This window comes from Aquarana catesbeiana, linkage group LG11 (assembly GCF_042186555.1).
Source record: "Aquarana catesbeiana isolate 2022-GZ linkage group LG11, ASM4218655v1, whole genome shotgun sequence".
NCBI classification, from domain to species: domain Eukaryota; kingdom Metazoa; phylum Chordata; class Amphibia; order Anura; family Ranidae; genus Aquarana; species Aquarana catesbeiana.
The window spans coordinates 240,535,617-240,563,058 of NC_133334.1; the positions used below are offsets into that span (position 1 = coordinate 240,535,617).

The 27,442-nt window shown below is 41.5% G+C and overlaps 1 protein-coding gene across 1 annotated transcript in view; it reads right to left on the reverse strand.

Moving 5' to 3' along the window:
- The window catches only part of WWOX (WW domain containing oxidoreductase), a 1,355,656-nt gene that overhangs the window by 981,489 nt on the left and 346,725 nt on the right, over nt 1–27,442 (reverse strand). Inside the window, exon 8 of the mRNA XM_073605546.1 lies at nt 22,419–22,604. Within this exon, the coding sequence (XP_073461647.1) occupies nt 22,419–22,604 (186 nt within the window). The remainder of the gene's footprint in view (nt 1–22,418; nt 22,605–27,442) is intronic.

A 27,442-nucleotide genomic window follows, 5' to 3' on the forward strand; every position in this document is an offset into this window, starting at 1 on the left:
CCATATGAAAAATTCCTGGAAGTTCAAAGTCTTTTTTGTTCAACTGGCTACAACAAGCAGGGCAAAAGCTAGCAAACTAATTTTGGGGGCTGCACAATCCCCCTTAATCAGGGCTGGGTTTAGTGGCAGAATGTTGAATGGAAGCAAAACTACTCCTGCAGGCAGGGGATGTTATAAACAAAAGTCAGTGCCGATGTTCACAATAAAAGTGGCCAAATCAATATTAACGGCCCTAATGAAGGGGGATTGTGTGGCCCCCAAAACGCGTTGGTTGCCTTTTGCTCTGCTTGATGTAACTTGTTGAACAATAGAGACTTTGGACTCCTAAGGATTTTTTATTTGGCTCTCTATTACACTTGGATTTCTGAACTCGGGTGAATGTATCCTCCTGGGGGATCCCCTTTTCTGTAGTGAGCTGTTAAATACAGGCCAATTGGGCTCAAGTAATTATCTTTGTCCACATTTTGATAACCTGCAAAAATCCATGTCCGGCACCACTCTACTGCTACCTCTTAAAATAAAATAAAATAAATGCTGTAGGGGTGAGTGACCTGTAGCCTGTTTTAATTTTGAACAGGTCTCTGGTGTCTATAGCTACAAGTAATGCAGAGATCTGTAGGTCTTTAAAGTCATTAGTGTTTAGTTGCTAATACCTGCAAGATCAACAGCAGGCCGTTTTCTGTACTAGTGGTACTGTGGCAGACAAATCAACGTTGGAGGGATTATATTTGGATTGATTCCCCTATAATAACTTTAGATTTTAGATCTTTAGATAAAAGACTGTGCACTACTTTTAAATAAAATGTATAATTTGTGCTGTGTACATTGTTTGTGCTTCCCCACTTCTCTGATCTGTTAATTCAGTTACCTGAAATTTCTATGCAAGTTGGGTCTGCCAATTGACTGGTCAGAATCAGGAATGGGGAGATGGAGACTGCCATGTGTGCCCCATAACTACGCTTTTTGGGTGACTGAGGGAGTGGATTTTGATATCAGTGGAGCATGAATAAGGTAGGAAACTGAGCTGCAAAATTACTTTCATTTATTTTCCAAGAGAATAAAGTTCCATTTTAAATAAATGCAGGTAACTAGAGAAACCAGAATATTAGATTGTGTATTTAAAGTATAACTCCAGCCAAAACATTTTCTATTTGGATAGCCAGTGGAACGGTAAAACATCCTTCAGGTTTCTATTGCTTTCTGTGGCCCCATTCGAGAAATTTTCTCCAGACGTTGCTTCGAAGTGAGAAAAAACCTAATAAAGGGACACATGGAAAAATGTAAAGTGTTTTAGCTATACTTCATTCTAATAAAAATGTTTTATTGCTGCCGAGTGCCTTTAAGTCCTTTAGAGAGATTTCCCCTGGCTGTGTAGTCACCGGGATAGGAAGTAAATGAAAAAAAAGCTAGAGCCAAACAGAGCTAGAAACTCTACAACAGAAACTGCAACTAAAAGAAAACATGTTGGATGGAATTAAAAAAAAACTGTACCGTGAGGAATATGGGGGCTGCCATTGTTTTCCCCAAGTTGTCTGGCTATTATGCTAGCCCACTGGCCCTAATAATTTTAAAACCTGGGCTGCATTTAAAGGTTAAGTCTACCTTTAAGAAAATAAAAAATAATCAATGCACATTTTTGCAGGTAAAAAAAATGTGCATTTATTATCTTTTACAAAGCATTGTACCCATGATCAGTGAATCATGGGTGCAATGTCAGGCTCCTGAAGACACTTTCGATAGCTCTCTGCCCATACAGTACCTCTGTACAGGCTATCATTTACTGAGCTGCAGTAAGTGACAATAGACGACAAGGGTGCTGATCAGCACCATCATAGTCCCTCTGAGAATAAATGCCGTAGTTGTGTGGGCTCCAAATTTGACAATGGCTGTGGGGGAGAGGAACCCCTGCCTATTGTCATAGTGGTGCCAGGGGGTGAGGGGTGGGGTGCTTAGCAACATGTCACACCCGAATTACAGAAGTAACATGTAAATGTTGCCAAAGGTGGAGATACCTTTACATGTATCCATGCTGTTCAGGAGGGGCCCCACTACATGGATACACTTAAATGCAGCCCAGATTTTAAAACTATTAAGTGCCCTTTGGCTAGGGGGGAGGAAGGAATAAGCTCAAATACTTGTCCTATTCCTCATTCCCACAGGCTTTCTTCTCTATATGTGATATGTGGTCTCCAAAGTCACTTCACTGCAGGTCAGTTGCAGTTTTCTATTGTCATTATGTACAATGCAGGACCGGCAGTTCTGCTTTGTATGAGAGGACAGTAAGGGCCTTTTCAAAAGAGAGAAATAATAATCATTTGAAAGCAGCCCAGATTTTGACTTTAAATTCACCCACCTGGACCTCTATGACTAAGCTCCGATGGGTTGGGCGAAACATGTCAGAAGGTGTGGCTTGTGAAGTGGTGGAAGGCTGAGGTCATCTCACATATGTTAACAACATAGACTGGACTGGGAGAGCGGAAATTTTTGTAACCACTTGAAAAAAGTATACAGATGCGTAAAGTCAGAAAAATTCCATATTAGCATACTTGTCCCAGACAAGTGGCTCTAAGTACTAAAGCCAAAGGGTTACCATAACAGCAAGGTAGCTAGCATATGTTAAAGGGATCAGCAATGGCAGCCTTCATGTTTCTCCCATGATGAGTTTACCTTAATCAATATGTAAACCATATTCAAAACAAATAAAGGTCAACTCTCTGCTCCCCTCCCTCCTGCTTGTTTGCCCCCACCAGAAAAAAGGTCAACAGCCTTAAGTTTTTTGCAACAATGGTTGGTCTGGTCAGTTGATGTCATATTTCTTTTTTATCTTCTTCTTCCTCTAGCGAAGTGCAAATCCCAAATGCTGTAGAGAAGAGTGATGTGGTGTTGCTCTCTCTGCAGAATTGTCCTGTGAGTCCAGGGTCGGTAGGGAAGCCTTGATGTCCCGGGCTTACAAGAAGTGGATTGAATTATAGTGTTGATGGTAAGTCTGTAGGTGACAGCTCTGGAGATCAGGTAAGTATATCAACTAGAGCTGCTTTCTTTATTTTACAGAGCTGCCAGGTTATCCATCTTAAATGTATTACCCAAATCAGAATTGGGCTTTAAGTTCACAGCTGATACTGGGATTGGATAGTGGGTTAAAATATTTAAAAATATATTTCTTACTGGTGACAGATCAATTCCTGCTGCAACTTTCCAGATATTTCTGGATATTTCTCAAAATCTCACTTAGTCTTTTTTCTGCCGTCACTTTTCTGTGTTTCTAAAGGTAAGCACAGAAAAAACTCACAAAAAATGAGCGCTGCTCTGTGTCCAAGTAAATAGAAAAAAATGGAAGCTGCAGACCCTACCACACTTTTAGGCAAGGTGTCTGGCTCTGAACACCATTCCAGTACACATTTCTGAACTTCACACAATGATGCAAATTTCATTCCCACTCTAAGGGACTGATATCCGGAGGTGGCACAGATTACATGTACAGTATAAAACAGGTAACAGCATCTGACAAAGGAGTATAACCTCTTTGAAATGTTATCGTGCCTCCAAGGCTCATCACTCTGATTTGCCGGAAAGCTTTGTAGTCTTTTCCTCTGCAGCCCAGTGACCTCGTACTTGTGGAATAGACACAGACATTAATGCCGTGATGATAACCTTGGTATCTTGCCATGAGCATCCTCACATGTTTAAAAGATAAATGTAAACAGAGCTGGGATGGGTTTTGGCAGGCTATTATGTTCTTAAGTATACCCATGGCATGGCTTAAACACAAATCAAAATAACTAGTTGATGTTTTGTAATTGAGTCAGACAGAATAATTAAACACCAGCTGTCTCTAACTCCACTTTTTTTTATCTTTTGCTATGGAACCAAAGCCATAAAAAATGTCCTCAAGAAAACTTGCTGGCTGAGTTGGAATCTCGAAACACTAAGTTATCTGTCATTGGCATGGCTTTATAGAAATCTATGTAGAGAACTATAGTTTGTACTGGCAGCACTAGCAACGGTTTGATATGACGATCACATAGGGAGACAACAAACACCAGGTAGTTGGTTGTCACCTTTGGCTCAAAGCCTGCTGTGTACAATTATGGAGAGGGAACCACTGAGCAGGAGTCAGAGAACACATCTGAAAGGCATAACAGTCTGGGTAAGGAGAACTACTCATGGCTGGAGAAGATAACTAATATGGCATCTCCAACAGGCTTAAAGCGGTGTGGTACATGAATGTTCAGGCCACTCCTGAAAGTCAGAAAGTTGCAGATAGCTGTTGACATATCAAAAGTAAATGGCTGTGTCTGGTGTACCTCCACCCCCATCATAATGGTTATGTTGGAAACCTCTGAGTTGAAGGAAGTTACTTGAGAGGGTGAATTAAGACATTTATGCATCATTCACACCTCAGTGTTTTGCAGCTTGAAGCTCCAAAACCCTGGAGGAAAAAAAAAAATTCTCTTTGGAGATGGTTCACATCTCCTCTACAAATCACCAGAAGCCGAATGCCTGAAGCCCAACAAATTTCTGGAGCTTTTTGTAGCTCGAACAGGATAGATTTTTTATTTTGAATTTTTTAAGTATTTTTTTGTTCCATAGAAATGTATGGAAATGCTTGATTTGAACAGTTTTGAGCATTTTAGCACATTTTGTTTAACACTTTTGAGTGTTTTTCTCCTCAAATGCAAAAAAGGAAATAATAATAATAACCTAATAAATAAATAATTATTAATACATATTTAATAAAAATAAAGAATAATAAAAATAAATACCGTATTTATCGGCATATAACATGCACTTTTTTCCCCTGAAAATCAGGGGAAAATCGTGGGTGCATGTTATAGGCCGATCCCCGCCAATTTTGTGTGATCGGAGCAATCGCGGCGATTGCCGTGATCGCCACCGACATACACAGCCGTGTGTAAATTCAAATATGGCGCCGAGACTGCAGGGACTCGGCGGAGCCGAGATACACATACCCGAGAGTCCTTTTCTCGGCGCCGCTCACAGTCACGCCCAGTCCCGCCAATGGACCTGTGTTATGTCCATCATAGGGCGGGACTGGGCGGGACTGTGAGCGGTGCCGAGAAAAGCCCAGGACTCTTGGGTATGTGTATCTCGGCTCCGCCGAGTCCCTGCAGTCTCGGTGCCATATTTGAATTAACACATGGCTGTGTATGTCGGCGGCGATCGCGGCGATCACGCAAGGCTGCACTGGGGCAAGGCTGCACTGGGGCAAAGCTGCACTGGGGCATGGCTGCACTGGGGCAAAGCTGCACTGACAAAGCTGCACTGACATGGCTGCACTGACAAGGCTGCACTGGGGCAAAGCTGCACTGACATGGCTGCACTGGGGCAAAGCTGCACTGACAAGGCTGCAATGGACACTGGGGCAAGGCTGCACTGACAAGGCTGCAATGGACACTGGGGCAAGGCTGCACTGACAATTCTGCACTGGGGCAAAGCTGCACTGACAAGGCTACAATGGACATTGGGGCAAGGCTTCACTGACACTGACAAGGCTGCAGATGGACACTAATAACACTGCATTGATGGGCATTTTAATGTAAGTTTTTCTTCCTTAAACTTTACTCCTAAAAGTTTTTTTCCTTAAAATTCCCTCCTAAACCTGGGGTGCGTGTTATACGCCGATAAATACGGTACTAATTTAATAATATTAAATAAAATAACCCTAATCCTAACCCTAATATTAACCCCTAATCCCTAACCCTAATATTAATCCTTCACCCTAAGCCCAATATTAACCCCAATCCTAACCCCAAACCCTAACACTAATATTAACCCCTAACCCTAATCCTAACCCCTAACCTAACAAAATTAATAAATAAATAATAATAAATAAAATAAATAAAAGCGGATGAAAAGGCTGAAAAACATAGCATCAAATTGATATTTTTCTTCTACTGGCTAATAAAAAAATCACCAAAGCTCAAAAAAAGTTAAAAACACAGTACAAAAATGTGCATACAAACGCCTGAAAAAACACCCAAAAAACGCTCAAAAATGCAACACTCAGCTGTGAATGCAGCTTTCTTGTACATAGTTCTGAGCAGTCTGTGTGTGTCTAACCAGTGTTCTGGGCAATGTGCTGTCTGCACAGTTGTTTTAATCCTTGCATTCTTAAGCTCATTAAATGTACTAAAATAGAATACTGGTCACCTTTAGTGGTCAAATTAGTGATCGGAGTGAATGGCAATCATGATGGTAGTTTATTATGCTAACTAATCCCAGTTTTGGGACATTTAGCAGTTGCATCTTATGCTTTAAATGAATCTTGAAACTTTAAAGGAAACCTACAGTATACTGAATGAGCATAACTTCTTGTTCCAATTTATTTTAAAGCCCAAGTCTGGGAAATCTGAAAAATTCTACTTTGCAGTGGGGCTGTGCCCGCACTGCAAGGGTTAACCGCTTGTTAAGTTCTAAGGGAGAGTAAAATCACTCTTACTTACCGGATTCTTTGTTCCCCTGGCAGATGGCACTCCCCCATGCTCCTCTCGTACCTGCATCGGTCTTGATGATGTCAGGACCTTAGAATGCTGGATCGTGGGGGAGAAGATGCTGCTGGGACTGGTCTAGCAGTGATAGGGAATGGGTAAGTAAATGTAATTTAACATGCCTCCTACACCTAAACAAGCACTTAACCTTTGGAGCAAGAGCATAGCCCCATTGCAAGGGAGAATATTCAAGTTTATTGGCGTTGGACCATTGTAGCCAGACACATCAAGGCAACTAGCATTTTCCAAAGGAGGTCTGCAATGGCAGCCTACATGTTTCTTATTGTACAGATGTACTTTAACAAAAAAATTACTTTTGCTCTCTGGAGCACTAAAGGTCTGTGCTTGATTGTATACAAGTTACAATTTGATCATACACTTGTTTAACAACTCTAGGTATAAAAGACATTAAGATACTTGTGCAGTTGTTCAAATGAAGACATTTTTTGCCACATCCAATAATTTTCTTAATAACTGAGCAGTTAGCACTACCACCTAGCAGCACTAGGGTCATCGGTTCGAATCCCAACACTACCTGCCTGAAGTATGCAAGTTCTCCCTGTGGGGGTTTCCCCTGGGTACTCCGATTTCCTTCCACACTCCAAAGACATGCTGGTAGGTTAGTTGTATCTTGTTTAAATTGACCCTAATATGTGTATGTATGAATGTGAGTTAATGACCTTACATTGTAAGCTCCTTGATGGCAAGGACTGGTGTGAATGTACAATTTATATGTAAAGCGCTGCATAAATTGACGGCACTGTATAAGTACCTGTATTCAATGAAAATAAACAATCCCAGATTTGTTTGTTTTTTTGTCGTACTGAATGGAAATTGAGCACATACATTACCCTAAGTATAGGATACATAAAGGCAGAGCTGTATGCTCAGATTGAAATAGCTACTCTTGGCCATCTTGTTCTTCATCTAGTGTTCTTATAAATCAATATTGACAGTGGGTGAACCAACCTGCTCCAGGTCAATTGTGTAAAACAGAAGAGAACTCTTTGAAAGGTTTATTAAACCTTATGTGCTAACAAACAGATGCTTATGCATTTAAATAGTGTGAATAGTACTGTATATAAACCCATCAGCCAAGTTTCACCAGAATCCGCGTTCAGGAATTTATGTACACAGCAGGCACCCTGTCCTTTCAGGGAGCTCAAGAGAATTATGCCCTGCTCCCTGCGTCTAAGGGAAATTTTACTAGTCACCTATTTATTGCCTGATACACCATGACAGCACTGATTGGATAGACAGGTATCTTGGTTACATAAGTAGAAACGATCATAGTCAGTCACTTAAAGACTAAAAAAAAAAAAAAATTAAAGAACTTAAAAAGACTTAAGTGTAACTAAAGGCAAAACTTTTTTTTTCATTTTGGATAGAGTAAGGGAGGATTATAACCCCTGGAAAGTTTTTTTCGCCATCTGTGTCCCATAGGGGAGACTTCCCTTCACTTCCTGTCCCATAGCCAAAACAGGAAGTGAGATAAAATCCCTCCAAAGTGAGAGAATCCTGGGGTGTCATCAAGGTCACCAGAACTAGTGTCCTTTTTTGAAGATTTCCCCTCTATTACTGTTCTGATGTCCCTTCCCCTCTAAAACATGCACAGATCACTCCTGTGCTATAAAAGCACTGGACCAATCTGAACAACTTAAGACCCATCTCAATGCTCCCATTCACCTCTAAACTTCTGGAACGCTTAGTCCACAACCATCTTAGCTCCTACCTCATTGAAACAAACCTTCTTGACTCCTTACAGTCTGGCATTTGATCGCAGCACTCCTCAGAAACTGCCTTACTAAAACTCACTAACGATTTACTAACTGCTAAAACCAATCGACACAACTCCGTACTCCTACTACTTGACCTCTCTGCGGCCTTGATTCTGATACTATTGACCACCCGCTCCTTCTCAATATACTCTGTTCCCTTGGCCTCCAAGATTCTGTTCTATTCTGGTTCTCCCCCTACCTATCACAGCGCTCCTTCAGCATTACCTACAACTCTGTCTCCTCCTCTCCATTGCCTCTTTCTGTGGGGGTCCCCCAAGGCTCTGTTCTTGGACCTCTCCTCTATCTACACCTCCTCCGTTGGTCACTTGATAACCTCCCACGGCTCCCAATACCATCTATACCCAAATCTATTGACACCCAAATCTATCTGTCTACTCCTTACCTCACTCCTTCAGTCTCCTCTGGCATTACTAACTTACTGACTGACATATCAGCATGGAATCAGCATTACTTCCTTAACCACTTGCCTATCAGGCCAATTCTGACATTTCCCTCGTACATGTAAAAATCATAATTTTTAGAAAATTACACAGAACCCCCAAACATTATATATGTTTTTTAGCAGAGACGCTAGAGAATAAAATGGCGGTCGTTGCAAAAAAGACCAAAACAGTTTCATGCATTAAAAAAATAAATAAATAAATAAATAAAGTTAGCCCAATTTTTGTTGCATAATATGAAAGATCATGTTACGTGAGTAAACAGATACTTAACATGTCACGCTTCAAAATTGCACACGCTCGTGGAATGGCGCCAAACTTTAGTACTTAAAAATCCCCATAGGCGACGATTTAAACATTTTTACAGGTTACATGTTTTTAGTTACAGAGGAAGTCTAGTGCTAGAATTATTTCTCTCGCTCTAACATTCGCGATGATACCTCAAACGTCGTTTACATATGTGGGCGCGACTTACGTATGCATTCGCTTCTGCAAGAAAGCACGTGGGGACAGGAGCACCTTACTTTTTTTTTTTATTCTACTTTTATTTTTCTAGTTTGATGCTTTCTTTTTAATTTTTTTTTTTGATCACTTGTATTCCCTTGTAATAGGAATAGTGCGTGACAGGTCCTGTTTACAGTGAGATTTGGGGTCAATAAGTCCCCACATCTCACCTCTTAGCTGGGAAGCCGGTAACCAAAAAAAAAAAAGATCTTGGTTTCCCAGCCAAGGCGGCAGCATTTTTTCAAAGGCAGAGGCCGGGCGCGATGTTATGAGCGATCATAGAGACTCCGGGGACAATCTGGGCCACCAGAAGTCACTATGGTCAACACCTGGCCCGGTCGGTTCCTTCTCCCGCTCATGATCGTATGGGTGAGTCGGTGGAAGCACCGGAGGGCAGCGGGAGGGGGCCTATAAGAATGATCAAGCGACTGAACAGCATGGTGAAGGGAATCTTCAGCTCTAAAAGAAGATATCTGAATGATGCCTGTAACTGCAGGCATCTTTCAGATATCACTGCTCAAACTCAAAGACATCATATGATGTTGGGTAGGCGGGAAGCGGTTAAACTAAATCTCTCTAAAACCAAGCTGATAATATTTCCCACCCCCTCCCCCATGCCCCCCTCCATGACTTTTCCATCAAAATCATTAATGCAACCATCAATCCCTCAGACTCAACTATGTTACCAACATCTCAGCGTCTGCCAACCCTCTCCCCCAATCCCTACACTTGCTTCCGATTGCCCAGCGAATTGAATTCAAAGTACTAACAACAACATACAAAGTTATTCACAACTCTGTCTCGAGCTACATCACCAATCTTCTCTCCAAATATCACCCAACCGTTCTCTCTGCTCCTCTCAAGACCTCCTGCTCTCAATCTCCCTCATCTCCTCCTCCCGTGTTCGTCTCCAGTACTTCTCCAGAGCCTCTCCCATTCTCTGGAACTTTCTACCTCAATCTGTCTGGCTATCTCCTAATCTGGCTGCCTTTAGGCGATCCCTAAAAACTCATCTCTTCAGGGAAGCCTATCACACCTCCAACTAATCTTTTACCACTTCCATCAGCTCATTCCCCACAGTTACAAGCTTTTATACCACCTGCCCTACCCTATTAGATTGTAAGCTCTTCTGAGCAGGGCCCTCTTAATCCTCTTGTATTTTATTGTACTGTAACTGTATTATCTCCCTTTTATATTGTAAAGTGCTGCGTAAACTGTTGGCTCTACATAAATCCTGTATAATAATAATAATAACCTAAAATTTAGGATTTTCTTTTACTTTTAATGATAACGGTAAATAGGACAAATAAAGTTGGTGAATCTCTGTAACGGGGGCACAGACAAATTAAAAACTGACAGATGTTCTAATCCCTCTCCACGCTATCCAAAACTAAAAAACATTGCCTTTAGTTACACTTTAATTTGGTCAACTAAAATCAAATTATTTTATTTTACTTTCAAAAGATAACTTGGTTTTACATTTTATTGTTGTATCATCAGCATGCAAAGAATACATAAACATCTGACATCAGCTTACTAAATTACAAGTGTTTATGGCCAAGGGTAGAGTTGCCCCTTATGTCCTAAAATTAGGTTATTTTATGGCTGTTTGTAAATAACCACATTTCACCTCAAGCCCATTGTGTGCCAATAATTGAACTGATCAATCTTATAAAGCTTATCAGGTTAAAATGTAACATCCACACCAAGGGATATTAAAAGAAAATTCCTCACAAAACACGAGATCCAATGACTTGTGCAACATGAACAGAAAATGTAGTGTGCCTGCTTCTTATTTTACGATGCACACTATGGTAATAAAAAGCTTCCTTTTAAAAAGAAAATTGTCTCAGACAACTCTAACCAACCAAACAGGTTCAGTCCTAGGTTGGAAAATGTAGGCTTTATTTACACTGTTTTATAGATAAGATGCAAGGAAACAAGTAGCAAATGTTCTTATTTCTCCCTGGCATGGGCACTGTGACCTTACGAAAAAAAAAAATTCAAGCTTGATTGGCAGGGACATTAACTTCTTAGGCCCAGCAGCAGACAAAATAACTCCCCGGTCTTTTGTATATTACTAAGTCATTTAAAGTCCATGAAACTCTAGTTACCTAAAATACCTATTTGCTTTTTAAAACTTTGAGAGTAGATGTCCATTGAGCTTACAGTAATGGGCCAATAGGAACTATAAAACCCTCTACCAAATCACTGTAAAGGGCAGCGTGGCTTTAGCAGATGTCTGTAAGTTGGAAATCAATGGCTGTACAATTGTAGTACTGTTTCCGTGCTAAAAAAACAGAGGTTCTTGATGCATAGCTGGTTCAAAGGCAAGAAGAAATGATTTTCAGGGCTCTACCCACTATGAGAAAATGAATATTAAACCCCATGTTTTTTATTTGTGTTGAAAGCAATGACATAGCAACATACTGTATTTTCATCTAGGAAGGCAATGTTGTAAGTCTAGCCAAAAATTGTCATAGTTTTCTATAAAGTAAGGAAGAGCTAGAACCCCTTTAAATTTTATATTGCTGTCTGTTCCCGCAATAGGTATATTTACCGTCTATATTTGTCTTGGTGACCCTTCCAAACACAACGTTTTATGCCCCGTACACACGGTCGGACTTTGTTCGGACATTCCGACAACAATCCTAGGATTTTTTCTGACGGATGTTGGCTCAAACTTGTCTTGCATACACATGGTCACACAAAGTTGTCGGAAAATCCGATCATTCTGAACACGGTGACGTAAAACACGTACATCGGGACTATAAACGGGGCAGTGGCCAATAGCTTTCATCTATTTATTTATTCTGAGCATGCGTGGCACTTTGTCCGTCGGATTTGTGTACACACGATCGGAATTTCCGACAATGGATTTTGTTGTCGGAAAATTTTATATCCTGCTCTCAAACTTTGTGTGTCGGAAAATCCGATGGAAAATGTCCGATCGGACATTTTCCATCGGAAAATCCGACTGTGTGTACGGAGCACTATAGTTGTCACCAAAAAAAGAGATGAGAGTAAACATTCCGATGGTAGAATGTTCCTGTGAAAGCCGTCTGAGAGTTGTCCCCTTTCACACCAGTGGACCGATCGGTCTGCCTGTCTGTTTTTTTGGCGGATCTGAGTGGACCACCCATTATTCTCTATGGGGTGAGCATCCGATCTGATAAAATCCACTAAAAATAGATGTATGGGGATACGTTCGCCATCCGTCTGGCAGATCGGATCGGATGACAATCGGACAGATGTGCAGTCCGTTTTCATCCGACCGCTTCATAGAGGGGAGCCGGCTGTGTACGAGTCCACTCTGCATAGCGGAGAGGACATAGACCTGTCATCTAACTGTATGCAATGATCAGCGGAGAGATCCCCCACTGAGCAGGCGGATCCGCTTGGACAGATCTGCACCATCTGAAAGGGGCCTAATTGTGTAGACAATTAGGGGTTGATTTACTAAAACAGGAGAATGCAAAATCTGGTGCATCTCTGTATGGTAGCCATGGTAAGCTTTGGCAAAAAAAAAACTGGAAGCTGATTGGTTTCCATGCTGAGCTACACCAGATTTTGCACTCTACAATTTTTAGTAAATTAACCCCTTAGGCTGGGTTCACATTTATGCGAATTGGATGCAGGTTTCCCCGCATCCAGTTATGGATGACAGGAGATTTTGATTGGCAACTAATGGAGCCAGTTCACACATCTCTGGGGTGGCTGTGGAGCGCATTGCACAGGGGTCCTGTGCGTCTTTTGCTCGGTTTCAGGTCCGAATTCAGGCAATAATTTGGGCCTGATTCCTCCCTGAAACAAAGAACAGGTCGGTCCCCTGCTGTAAAGCCACATCCGTTTTTAGTGTGAACCAAGCCTTAATGTCATAAGGAGCTATGTAGTAGGGAGGGAGGTAGTAAGCGGAGGAGGATATGGGGATGGGGAAAGGCTAATGAGGGATAGGGTATGATGGGAGTGTAAAAATAAGGATGGTAGATAAGGGAGGTGAGTCACAATTTGTTCTATTTTCTATAATGACTTTATCATTCTTCTCTCAAGTCAGGGTAAGTGAGCGCTCATACTCCCAGAGAAGAGACTACAATCACAGTGTGCTTGTTTGGGACATTATTTGTATTCTGTTAAATGTATAAAGTATTTTAAAAAAATATCACATGGTAGTATACGCGTCAAGCCCTGATACCTGATCACTGATCATCCCCACATCAGTCATATTGTCCCAGATCACCACCACACCTGTCCCAGTGTCACCATACCAGTGTAAGCCAGCAACGTTGTCTCTGATTGCCGACACATAATCCCCAGTTCACCAGACCAGTGTAATCCAACAACAATGTTTCTGATCACTGCTACACAAGTCCACTGTCACCAAACCAGTGCAGCCAGCAACAGTGTCTTGATCACCACTACATCAGTGCAATGTTGCCTCTGCCAGCTGTCTGTACCAACCCTGGACCAATCCTTTGCTTGTTTGCTTACCATGAGTTCTGAGGCTGATCTGACCCGAGCCATTTGCACATCCTGCTGACTACATTCCTGCGATACCCCAGTCCCAGCCATCCCCTGTGGACAACTACATTCCAGAAACCACAGGAGCTCTTTTCTTCTTCTTTTCTACAGCCTCCTGTACTTCCTGGCCACATACCAGTAGGCTAGGTTACTTGAAAACAAAGTCTTCTAGCGATGTGCTGTCATCTGTACCCGTCTTCCTTTCGTGTCCGCAAGCTCTGGCTGTGTCACTGGCCGGGGCCGCGATGACATCACGGCATGTGCGGGGGAGTCGCCGTTTAGGGCACAGGATTCTGAAGGAATGGTTCAGGTGGCCGTTCCTTCAGAGCACATGTGCTGATGATGTCATTGGCTGCATATACAGTATCTCACAAAAGTGAGTACACCCCTTACATTTTTGTAAATATTTTATTATATCTTTCATGTGACAACACTGAAGAAATGACATTTTGCTACAATGTAAAGTAGTGAGTGTACAGCTTGTATAACTGTATATTTACTGTCCCCTCAAAATAACTCAACACACAGCCATTAATGTCTAAACTGCTGGCAACAAAAGTGAGTACACCCCTAAGTGAAAATGTCCAAATTGGGCCTAAAGTGTCAATATTTTGTGTGGCCACTTTTATTTTCAAGCACTAGCTTAACCCTCTTGGGCATGGAGTTCACCAGAGCTTCACAGGTTGCCACTGGAGTCCTCTTCCATGCCTCCATGATGACATCACAGAGCTGGTGAATGTTAGAGACCATGCGCTCCTCCACCTTCCGTTTGAGGATGCCCCACAGATGCTCAATAGGGTTTAGGTCTGGAGACATGCTTGGCCAGTCCATCACCTTTACCCTCAGCTTCTTTAGCAAGGCAGTGGTCATCTTGGAGGTGTGTTTGGGGTCGGTATCATGTTGGAATACTGCCCTGCAGCCCAGTCTCCGAAGGGAGGGCATCATGCTCTGCTTCAGTAGGTCACAGTACATGTTGGCATTCATGGTTCCCTCAATAAACTGTAGTTTCCCAGTGCCGGCAGAGATACTGTATAGTAAATATCTCCTAAACGGTGTTTAGGAGATATTTGCAGTACCTATAGGTAAGCCTTGTTATAGGCTTACCTATAGGTACAAGGCAAATATTGAAGTTTACAACCACTTTAATTGCTGTAGGAGTAAAACTCAAAGTGATGAAGAACCCAGCTAGGGACTATTAGCAGATATCATGCTACAAGAGTCTTGCAGGAATATAACAGTTACAGTTGTGCTCATAAGTTTACATACCCTGGCAGAATTTATGATTTCTTGGCCATTTTATAGAGAATATGAATCATAACACAAAAACTTTTCTTTCACTCATGGTTAGTGTTTGGCTGAAGCTATTTATTATCAATCAACTCTGTTTACTCATTTTAAATCATAATGACAGCAGAAACTACCAAAATAACCCTGATAAAAAGTTTACATACCCTGGTGATTTTGGCCTGATAACATGCACACAAGTTGACACAAAGGGGTTTGAATGGCTATTAAAGGAAACCATCCTCACCTGTGATCTGTTTTTAATTAGTGTGTGTATAAAAGGTCAATGAGTTTCTGGACTCCTGACAGATTCTCGCATCTTTTATCCAGTGCTGCACTGATGTTTCTGGATTTTGAGTCATGGGGAAAGCAAAAGAATTGTCAAAGGATCTGCTGAAAAGGTAGTTGAACTGTATAAAACAGTAAAGGGATATAAAAAGATATCCAATGAATTAAGAATGCCAATCAGCAGTGTTCAAACTCTAATCAAGAAGTGGAAAATGAGGGTTTCTGTTGAAACCAAACCACGGTCAGGTAGACCCACTAAAATTTTAGTCATAACTGCCAGGAAAATTGTTCGGGATGCAAAGAAAACCCCACAAATAACTTCAGGTGAAATATAGGACTCTCTGAAAACATGTGGTGTGCCTGTTTCAAGATGCACAATAAGGAGGCACTTGAGGAAAGATGGGCTGCATGGTCGAGTCGCTTACAATACGCCAAACAACACAGAGACAAGCCTCAAACCTTCTGGCACAAAGTAATTTGGAGTGATGAGACCAAAATTGAGCTTTTTGTCCACAACCATAAATGCTACATTTGGAGAGGAGTCATCAATGCCTATGATGAAAGGTACGGAGGTGGATCGCTGATGTTTTGGGGATGTGTGAGCTACAAAGGCACAGGAAATTGTCATGGTGGTCCAAGTACGTCCCATGTGCAGCTTCCTGGCTGATGAAATTGATGGCAAGATGAATGCAGTATGTTATCAAAAAATACTGAAGGAACATTTGCATTCATCAGCCAGGAAGCTGCACATGGGACGTACTTGGACCACCATGACAATGATCCAAAATACAAGGCCAAGTTGACTTGTCATTGGCTACAGCAGAATAAAGTGAAGATTCTGGAGTGGCCATCTCAGTCTCCTGACCTCAATATCATTGAGCCACTCTTGGGAGATCTCAAACGTGCAGTTCATGCAAGTCAGCCCAAGAATTTACAGGGACTGGAAGCTTTTTGCCAAGAGGAATGGGCAGCTTTACCATCTGAGAAGATAAAGAGCCTCATACACAAATACCACAAAAGACTTCAAGCTGTCATTGATGTTAAAGGGGACAATACACGGTATTAAGAACTGGGGTAGGTTCATTTGGGTAGTCTCTGCTGTCATTATGATTTAAATAGAGTAAACACAGTCGACTGATAATAAATGGTTTCAGCCAAGCACTAACCATGAGTGAAAGAAAAGTTTTTGTGTTATCATTCATATTCTCTGAAAAATGGCCAAGAAATCAAATTCTGCCAGGGTATGTAAACTTATGAGCACAACTGTATGTGGTTGATCATCAGCATCTATTATGAAATGTCAATGTTTGCTGGTCTGACCCTTTAACTTTTGTTCACCTTCCTGTCAACTCTGCAGTATGTCTTGTCCTTACAGCTCCACTGTTGTATGCAGTAAAAAAACATCTTATTATTTTTAGTTGAAAAAAAGGTATTTGGCTGTAAACTCTGACTGATTTTATAGCACAGGAGAGGTTTTAAAAATCCAGTGTTTTGGAAAAGCCTAGATACAAATGTGCTCTCCAAATAATAAGAAAGAGAAATGGAGGCAGAAGGTTGCAAGGCGAGACAAGCAGCTGACAATTCAGCCTAATCTCCCATTAAATAACAGCTCGTTTATAGCCTATCCCCTGGTGCCCTCCACATCTGGCAAGTCAGGGAGTTGGCAGATTTATTTTCGAGAGCAAGCTCTGGATGGCCCACAGTAGCCCCCATTGCTTAATAACGCCAAACCGATCTCTTTTCACAAAACCCTATGTGATTTGCAATGATAAGGCAACACAGATTTAGTTACCACCTAATTAGGAGATGCTCTGTGTTTCAGGGCTGGGTGGGATTATTGCTTGTGCTTCATGCTGCCTCTTTTCATTTCAGCTACCATAAATTTTAAATGTTCTATGTAAATCAATCTGCAGTGTGTCAGTTAGGCTATAAGCCCCTGTGTTTGGTAGTGATAAAGGCTTGAGCCTGACCCTTGGCTGGTCTCACTGTTCTGAGTCCCAAGGGTTACATTTATGGATACATGATTAAAAAATAAGCTCTGTACTGGGTCACTTAAACATTTTCAGAATAAGTATTGGTTCCCCCCCCCCCGTTTTTGCCTGGTTGCAAGGCCTCCTATCCTAGACATGCAATGCTCTATACTAATGTGAGAAAGTCCTGTTAACTCTTGGCTTGCAGACACCTCCAAACCAGGACTCTTCCTGCCCTGAGGCAAAGTGTGAATCTTGAAGTGAATGAAATGAGTTTCTTACCTTGCCTCCCAGCTGATGCCTATGAAAATATCACAACTTTTGCCTGCCTTCCTGGCATGCTGCAACATATGTGTTTTAACATGAATTTATAATCCTGTTAAGTTGGATTCTATTGTTATTTAAAATGGAGCTCAAATAACCCATGATCTGCTCTAGGCCACTCACATCCAGTATAACGATTGGTGTAAGGATTACCAGTTTGTGTTCTGTTCTGCAAACATAGCATCAGTTTTACCTATAGCAGCTGTGTTTCACTTAAGGCTAGTATGCCTACCCAGGACTTAAAGCACAATACTATAATGGCAGGACCTAAAAAACCTCAGACAGAGAGTTCATGTGTCATATCAGATGGTTTCAAGATGTGGAAAAGGTTCAAGGCAGGTACAGCATGCGGAATCAACCAGGACTAGTGCACAAAGCAAGGTCCATAAAGACATGGATAAGCGAGTTTAGGGTGGAGAAACTTGACTGGCCTCAACCCAATAGAACACTTTTGGGATGGATTAGAGAGAAGACTGCAAGCAAGGCCTTCTCGTCCAACATCAGTGCCTGACCTCAAAAATGTGCTTCTGGAAGAATGGTCAAACATTCCCATAGACAAACTCCTGTGGACAGCCTTCCCAGAAGAGTTGAAGCGGTTAAAGCTGCAAAGGGTGGGCCAACACAATATTGAATCCTATGGACTAAGACTGGGATGCCATTAAAGTTCATGTGCGTGTAAAGGCACACATCCCAGTACTTTTGACAATAAATATTGTAAATTATATGTAATAAATATACACCCACAGTATCTCACAAAGGTGAGTACACCCCTCACATTTTTGTAATTATTTTATTATATCTTTACATGTGACAACACTGAAGAAATTACACTTTGCTACATTGTAGTGAGTGTACAGCTTGTATAACAGTGCAAATTTGCTGTCCCCCCAAGATAACTGGACACACAGCCATTAATGTCTAAACTGCTGGCAACAAAAGTGAGTACACCCCTAAGTGAAAATGTCCAAATTGGGCCCAAAGTGTCAATATTTTGTGTGGCCACCAATCTTTTCCAGCACTGCCTTAACCCTCTTGGGCATTGAGTTCCCCAGAGCTTCACAGGTTGCCACTGGAGTCCTTTTCCACACCTCCATGACGACATCACGGAGCTGGTGGATGTTAGAGACCTTGTGCTCCTCCACCTTCCATTTGAGGATGCCCCACAGATGCTCAATAGGGTTTAGGTCTGGAGAAATGCTTGGCCAGTCCATTACCTTTAAAATCAGCTTCTTTAGCAAAGCAGTGATCTTCTTGGAGTCGTGTTTGGGGTCGTTATATTGGAATACTGCCCTGCGGCCCAGTCTCCGAAAGGTAGGGATTATGCTCGGCTTCAGTATGTCACAGTACATGTTGGCATTCATGGTTCCCTCAATGAACTGTAGCTCCCCAGTGTCGGCAACCCCAAACCATGTCACTTTCACCACCATGCTTGACTGTAAGCAAGACACGCTTGTCTTTGTACTCCTCACCTGGTTGCCGCCACACACGCTTGACAACATCTGAACCAAATAAGTTTATCTTGGTCTCATCAGACCACAGGACATGGTTCCAGTAATCCATGTCCTTAGTCTGCTTGTCTTCAGCAAACTGTTCGCAGGCTTTCTTGTGCATCATCTTTAGAAGAGGCTTCCTTCTGGGATGACAGCCATGCAGACCAAATTGACGCTGTGTGCGGCGAATGGTCTGAGCACCGACAGGCTGACCCCCCACCCCTTCAACCTCTGCAGCAATGCTGGCAGCACTCATACGTCTATTTCCTAAAGACAACCTCTAAATATGATGCTGAGCAGGTGCACTCAACATCTTTGGTCGACCATGACGAGGTCTGTTCTGAGTGGAACCTGTCCTGTTAAACTGCTGTATGGTCTTGGCCACCGTGCTGCAGCTCAGTTTCAGGGTCTTGGCAATCTTCTTATAGCCTAGGCCATCTTTATGTAGAACAACAATTCTTTTTTCAGACCCTCAGAGGGTTGTTTGCCACGAGGTGCCATGTTGAACTTCCAGTGACCAGTATGAGAGAGTGAGAGTGATAACACAAAATTTAACACACCTGCTCCCCATTCCCACCTGAGACTTTGTAACACCAACGAGTCACATGAAACCGGGGAGGGAAAATGGCTAATGGGTCCAATTTGGACATTTTCACTTAGGGGTGTAGTCATTTTTGTTGCCAGCAGTTTAGACATTAATGGCTGTGTGTTGAGTTATTTTGAGGGCACAGCAAATTTATACTGTTATACAAGCTGTACACTCACTACTTTACATTGTAGCAACGTGTAATTTCTTCAGTGTTGTCACATAAAAAAATATAATAAAATATATACAAAAATGTGAGGGGTGTATTTGAAATAAATAAAAGAGTTCATGTGCCAAATAGGAGTATAGGTATTAACCACACACAGTTTTCAAAAAACAGTATTTTTTGCTACAGTGGTTCATTAAGTGCTGCCTTAGGGAGTAAAATAAAAACAGTAGGAATATTACCCCCATTCCCATCTAATGTGACATCTTTGTACTGCACGTTATACCACAAACCTACAGCCAAATTAATGTTATTTGTGAAAACTCGCACACTTACATTTGTATCGGCACTTTCTGATTCTACAGCATTCATTAATATGGATTGTCATTTCAAGCAAAGACCAATAGTAATGTATTTACAGAATTGCTTTAAAATGATTACAGTTTGGAGAAGGAATTGAGCGTGTTTGGAAAATGACGGGTTTCAATAATAGGTTATTGTCATATTACAGATCTCTTCGAATGGAAAAGAAAATGAAGTGTGTGTTGTTTCACAGCCATTACAAAGCATGAGGGCTGGATTTCAGAAAGCGAACGTGTTTCGCAGACCACCCATCCTTAAAGAGGGGGAGATGAATAAAGCAGCCCATAATGAACAGACCCGGTCTCCCGTTCTTAAGTAGACTATTTACAATTTAGTATATTCTCCCATTCTTCTTGGTTAGATGCCGAAGTTGTTGAATGACAAATCAATAAGGGTCGTGGCATTCAGATATAATCAATTATTATTCCATCTCCGAGACCGCTCAATGGGCAGATTAAACTGCGACAGAAAGGGAGGCTTGTTCCATGATTAATAGTGGTTTACATAAACACATAGGAAAGAAAGAAAAGCAAAAGCCTGCTGGTAGGTTTAAATAAAGATATTATTTCATTCTTCAGCAATGCTAAAAGTAAAAAATGTTTAACTTTTTTCTTTTTTTTTTGTATTAAAGTGAACCTAGCCTGGCCTAAAAGGTAAAAACAGCCCCTTGTGATGTCTGTATATACCTTTGTTAGTCTTCAGTTAAACCTTATATTGGTTGAACTAGATGGACTTGTGTCTTTTTTTATGCTAATTAAGTATGTTCTTGTGGAGGGCTCTTAAGCTTAGGCAACAAGACAATGACTTCTGCAGATGTTGAGATTAAAGTGGAACTGAAGATATTTTAACAAAAACTTGCAGGCAGGCAGGCTATTTATCACACTAGAGACATGTACCTGCCTGCTCACAGTCTTCTGCAACATGCAAACTGAGCTGCAAATGCGTTTACATCACTCAGTTTACATTGTCAGCACATCACCCTGGGCTGGTCAATGAAGATGCTCCAAGACTGGCACCCAGCAGCAGCGAGGGACTCATTAATGGACCGTTAGAGAGGAGGTAAGAAGAGTGTCTTTAGTTCCACTTTAAGCTCCACCTCTTCCTTGTGCTAAGCGCCACCTCCTGTCATTCAAATGCCAGAACCCCTACTGCTCACTGAAGTTCTGGCATTTGACAGCTGATTGGATGAAAATGGGCTATATATGAACATATGTGCTTGTATCCTTAAAAAGAACCTGTGGGCAAAAAAAATTATAAATATATACAGTAAAAGCTGACATACCTTTATCTGCATGCCCTGACTGTGCAGCACCTTCCAGAAAAACTTTTCTACTGAGCACTATTGGCAAAGCCATGTCATACCTTTTAGTCCTTTAAAAATGTCTGGTCTTGGAGAGAGGTTGCTAAAGAAATAGGTGTTGTACTGTAGTGGTGGGAAGGGAAGGAGGTGGTTTCACTGAAAAGGAATGAAGGTAGTTAGGTGAAGGTACTTCCGGAGGTACTCCAGTTTGGTGAAGGTACTTCAGGAGGTACTCCAGTTTGGTGAAGGTACTTCAGGATGTACTCCAGTTTGGTGAAGGTACTTCAGGAGGTACTCCAGTTTGGTGAAGGTACTTCAGGAGGTACTCCAGTTTGGTGAAGGTACTTCAGGAGGTACTCCAGTTTGGTGAAGGTACTTCAGGATGTACTCCAGTTTGGTGAAGGTACTTCAGGAGGTACTCCAGTTTGGTGAAGGTACTTCAGGATGTACTCCAGTTTGGTGAAGGTACTCCAGGCAGCTTATACATTAAAGCTTAGTGCTGCATCTGTTAATTAATCTGTTTATTAGTGCCTTAAACTACCTGCTTTGAATAACTTTCAGTAGTTCAGTAAATTTATTTACTTTTATTTAGTTAGGTATTTAGTTTTAGTAAATCTAATACCATGACTTGAAGAAGATACTTGAGAACTGGAGTTGAGACATGTAGCTATAAGGAAGACATGACTATATAACATGAAAAATGCAGCGGGTGTTCAGAAAGACAAAAATTTACCACCTGCATATAACCTTATGCAGTGCATGCAACAACAAGGGGTGGTGAGAGCCCTATGCAAATTGCCAGACAGTGATCTGAGAACTCTCTAACAGGTATTCAATGGCCACAATCAAAATAATGAAGTGCTAATAGATGACTGACCTGTGTGATTCAGAAGATACTACAACCACTCTGGATGGGACAGAATGGCGTAATATATCTTGCAGAAGAGACACCAGATAAAAGTGGCCAAGATGATTGACCTGGAAAGTTGATTCGAGGTTATCTTCTGTCAGCTGCCAGGGAAGCCCAAAAATGGCCGCATTGCAGATCAGCACATGGAGAGGCCTGTGATAAGAAAATGGTAACATTTCAAATAAGGCTTTAAATCTTTCTCTAATTTGCAACATTGTATAAGAAGTAAGAAAAAAAAGGATGTTATATAATTACAGTCCAGTCCATCTACTTAGTACTTGGGTACAGTACCTCTGTACAACTTCCAAAACTACCTTTACTGAATGTAAAAGATAGTAAAAATAATGTTTAGTAGCTACTTTGGATTTAAATGAGAAACATATAGGCAGGTCAACATTAGTAATGTACTATGCTTTATTATTATGGTAAATGATGATTTAATAAAATTGCAATTTACATGGCAGAATGTAAGCCAAAACTTTTTTTCTTTTTAGCTCTAAATTAAGTACAGAACATTATACAATTATACATTTTACATTATGCAATTCTCTTTCCTTCAACCACCCATCAATAGATCGACTTCAGTACTAACCAGCCTGCTCATACATGGATCGGAATGTGGCCAGTTCCTACTGAACCGGCCGAATTTTGATCTGTCTATGGTTGGCTAAAGCACTGTGTCGCCATACTTGGAGTTTGACCTCCAATTCCTGCCCACTTAACCACAAAAGAGAAAAAGCAAACCTTCCCAAAGACAGCAAAAAAATAAATAAATAAATAAAAATCAAGGCTTTAACATTTCCATATGCCTCAAATCATCAACAATAACTTTCTGTTTTGAGTTCCACTTTAAAAAAATCTCTGCCATACCTACAAATTGATCCAGAATCCTTATGTCCAACAGGAAAATACTCTTTTATGACTTCTGAAAATGAGCTCCCCATCTAGCCTGTTATTTTGGCAGGCACCTCAGGAAGAACAGCATGGGTGGAATGCAATAAAGCTGCTCCACCACTTTTCTGGCGTTAATCCCTCTTGTTACTTTATGGTGCCAAATTCAGGAAGCATTTGCGGCACATTTAGCTCTGACAGCGACTTGTGCACCAAATTCAGGTAGTTCTAAAAATATGCCACTTTTACATTGTGTCACATTGAATGTGCTAAATGCAAAAGTGCAGCTAGTTAAGACCAACTCTCGTTTGGTGCATTCTTCACCACTTTAGAATGCATGAGAGACACTTTGACAAAATCTGTCTGCGGCAGTCTTTATGAATTCCAGGGATGCTTATCTGCCTGACTTCCTGGGAGTTTTGATTCAGAGACACCTCACTTCCCTTAAGATATTATACTTATAATTAAAAAAAACATCATTTAATTGTAAAAAATAAAAAAATAAAACAGACCCAAAACCTATATAGTTTCCCTTTAATATTTTCTTCTCTTTGGGACAGGATAACTAAGGTCATAGGAAAAGCATCATAAACCCTTCTTAAAGTAGAACTAAAGGCAAAACTTTTTTTTTTTTCATTTTGAATAGTGTAAAGGAGTTTGTCTACTTTGCAATCTGTGTTCCATTGGGGAGCTTTCCATTAAATTTCCTGTCCCATAGCCAAAGCAGAAAGTGAGAGGAAATTCTGAGAGGGAGGGAATCCCTGGTTGTCACTAGGATCACCAGAACTAGTGTCACCATCAGAAGAATTCCCCTCTGTTGCTGTTCTGTTGACAACCCTAACTTTAGGATTTTCTTTTACTTTTTTACTTTCTTTTTTGTGATAATGGTAAACTGGACAAATAGAGACGATGAATCTCCCCAATGGGGGGGGGGCAGAGAAAGCAATAAAAATCTGACAGGTGTTCTAATCCCTCTCAACTCGATCCAAATTTTTAAAAGATGTCTCATACTTTAAACTTCGTGAATATTGTCATCTTAAACTAAAGGTATTTACAAGCTTTGATTTATATCACATATCCAAAGGCCAAGGGATTTATTCCTGATTTATGGAGACTGGAAAGAGTCATGCTAGTCATCTTTATATGCCCTTAGTTATGCAACTGTGTTCCTGGAACCACTGGTTTATACTACAGCTTCAAGGTATAGAGCCATTTATTCCAGAGAAAACTATGAAGACCATAGCAGCTACAGAATATGGTTTGGATAGCCGTGATAATCAGTAACATTGTGGTGGGGGGAACAGAGTAAACAAATAATCCTACAGCACCATTTCTCAACTAGGGTTGTTCCTGAGATTGCTATAGGTTAGCAGTGAACAGTGGCAAACTGATCTCCCACCTATACTGACCACCAATGCTACAAGGCAATGTTCCATTGAGCACCAGTGTAAGGTATCACTACTAACTAATGCTAGTAGACATCACAGTTTTCTGTCCTTACTATTCATTTTATTTTCAAATTATTACCAAAAATGATTTTGTTGTATAGAGCAGGGGTGTGTTAAAAATATCCTATCATGGGATTCGAATACTTTGGCTATGCAACAATCTTTAGCTTTTTTTTTAGGCGATTTAAACCTTTTTTATTAAAATAATAAACATGTCCTGCTTACCTGCTCTGTGCAATGGTTTTGCACAGAGCAGCACCAATCCTCCTCTTCTGGGGTCCCCCGCTTGGGCTCCTGGCTCCACCTTTTTGGCGAGTGCTCCCATAGGAAGCTGATTTCTATGGGGGCACTCTTGAGGGCTCGATCTCAAGCCACACTGCCTGTGTCTATAAACACCAACACCACTCGGCCCTGCCCTCTGCTCCCTTGTCACATAATTTGATTGACAGCAGCGGGAGCCAATGACTCCCAGTGTTATCAGTCTGCCCTGGAGAGGAGACAGCTGCTGCTCTTGGCTGGCCTATGACCCCTCCTCCTTTGACAGAAGTAATACTATCACTTCTATGAATGAAACACGATCTATGAATGGATGGATTGTACCTTTCAGTCATTTACCCATTTTCCACTCATAGATTGCTTTCAAATCTTGATGAGTGTCTGTCACCGCTCTACTGGCTCTATTAACCTACATCACACCAGAAAAATATGGGGCAACAGGGGTAGAGGTGGGATCGATGGAGGAAGATTTAAGATAATAGGGGAGCCAGCACAAGGGACATATCACACTGATTTAAAGTGTTTGTTAACCCCCCCAAAACAAATTCAGATTCTGGTCCCTTAAAGCAGATTACACAGCATAGTGTTTGTGCTGTGTAATCTGCCACCCCCCTAAACTGTAAAAAAAAACAGCCTGAACCTTCCACTTCCTGTATGCCCTCTCTATACTGACCACGATAACCATGGCTGCTCAGCCCTGACCACTGTGGTCAGAGTACGTCCCTCCATCATACGTAGCTGTCTTATCTGCTCTCCTCTCTCCCCCTTCACCCTCCTTCCTGCTGTCAGCTCCTCACTCTGTCTCCGCCCCCCCCCCCGCTACTATTAAAAATAAAAAAATACTACAATTGTCACTGCCAGCCCCTCTATTAGAGGCTGGCATACCACACTATGTAAGTCCTTTGTAAAAATTAGCGTTCTAAATAGCTACTTAGAGCTGTCTTCAGGCCGATCACATGACTCGCGGCCGCTTTACAGCTCCGAGACATTGCTTCTGCGGGAGGTCACGTGATCTCCCCGGCTGATGTCAGAGGCAGATCACGGCCCCTTCCGCAGAAGCAATGTCTCGGAGCTGTAAAGCGGTCGAGAGTCATGTGACCGGCCTGAAAACAGCTCTAAATAGCTATATAGAATGCTCATTTTTACAAAGGACTTACATAGTGTGGTATGCCTGCTTCTAATAGAGGGGCTGGCAGTGAATAATATTTTACACTTAAACACTTTAAGTAATATCCACTGAACATATGCTACAGTCGTGGTATTGGATTATCCTATTGAATACTTCCTCTGGGATTGTTGTCTTATGCCGTGTACACACGAGCAGACTTTTTGGCATCAACGGTTCGACGGTCTTTCCGACGGACTTTTGACGGACTTCCGACGGACTTTCGAACGAACGGACTTGCCTACACACGATCAAACCAAAGTCCGACAGATTCGTACGTGATGACGTACGACCGGACTAAAACAAGGAAGTTGATAGCCAGTAGCCAATAGCTGCCCTAGCGTCGGTTTTCGTCCGTCGGACTAGCATACAGACGAACGGATTTTTCGACCGGACTCGAGTCCGTCGGAAAGATTTGAAACATGTTCCAAACCTAAAGTCCATCTGATTTTCGACCGAAAATGTCCACTGCAGGTCCGATGAAGCCCACACACAATCGGATTGTCCGACGGATTCGTCCCGTCGGACTAGTCCGGTGGAAAAGTCCGCCCGTGTGTACACGGCATTAATGTTTTTTGTCAGCCGTTCATTTGTTGAAGTTTCTATTGTTGACGTACTCAGCTGCATATCTCTATTGTCTATGTTTTTCTTTGACTCTTTTATAAGAAGAAAGGATTTACAAAAAAAAAAAAAATAATAATATCCATTGTGCTAAAAAAAACAAACAATAATTTGTGAATAAACTTAGGCTTTAAACATACAGATGTGATCATTTATTTCAACTTGGTGTTTCCTGGAAATTCCAAAAAAATCATAGGTACAACTGAACTGCAAATGCACAAATATTCAATGAGAAAGCTGCAGAATATCTCCAGCACAGGAACTTACATGGATACTCTTGTTCAAAGTGATGCAGCGGGTGATTTAACACGATTGTCATGACAAAGTGAGTGGAGAAATGTGAACAGCTCCTGGTCACTTGTCAAATGACCCTGGCTCCTCTCTCTCGATAAAAGTCTACAGAAATTAAATAGGAGCACCTGAAATGTATCCCCTCGCTCCCTTGAGCAGCTGCCGCCTCCACTCTCCCCCCCATCTCCTGCCTTGACTTTCCCAGCTTGGTTTATCAGAAAGAGTATGGAAAAAAAACAGAAGGAATGGAAAGGTTCACTACCTGCACGGTGAAGACAGGTCCCTTGCTAAAACAAACA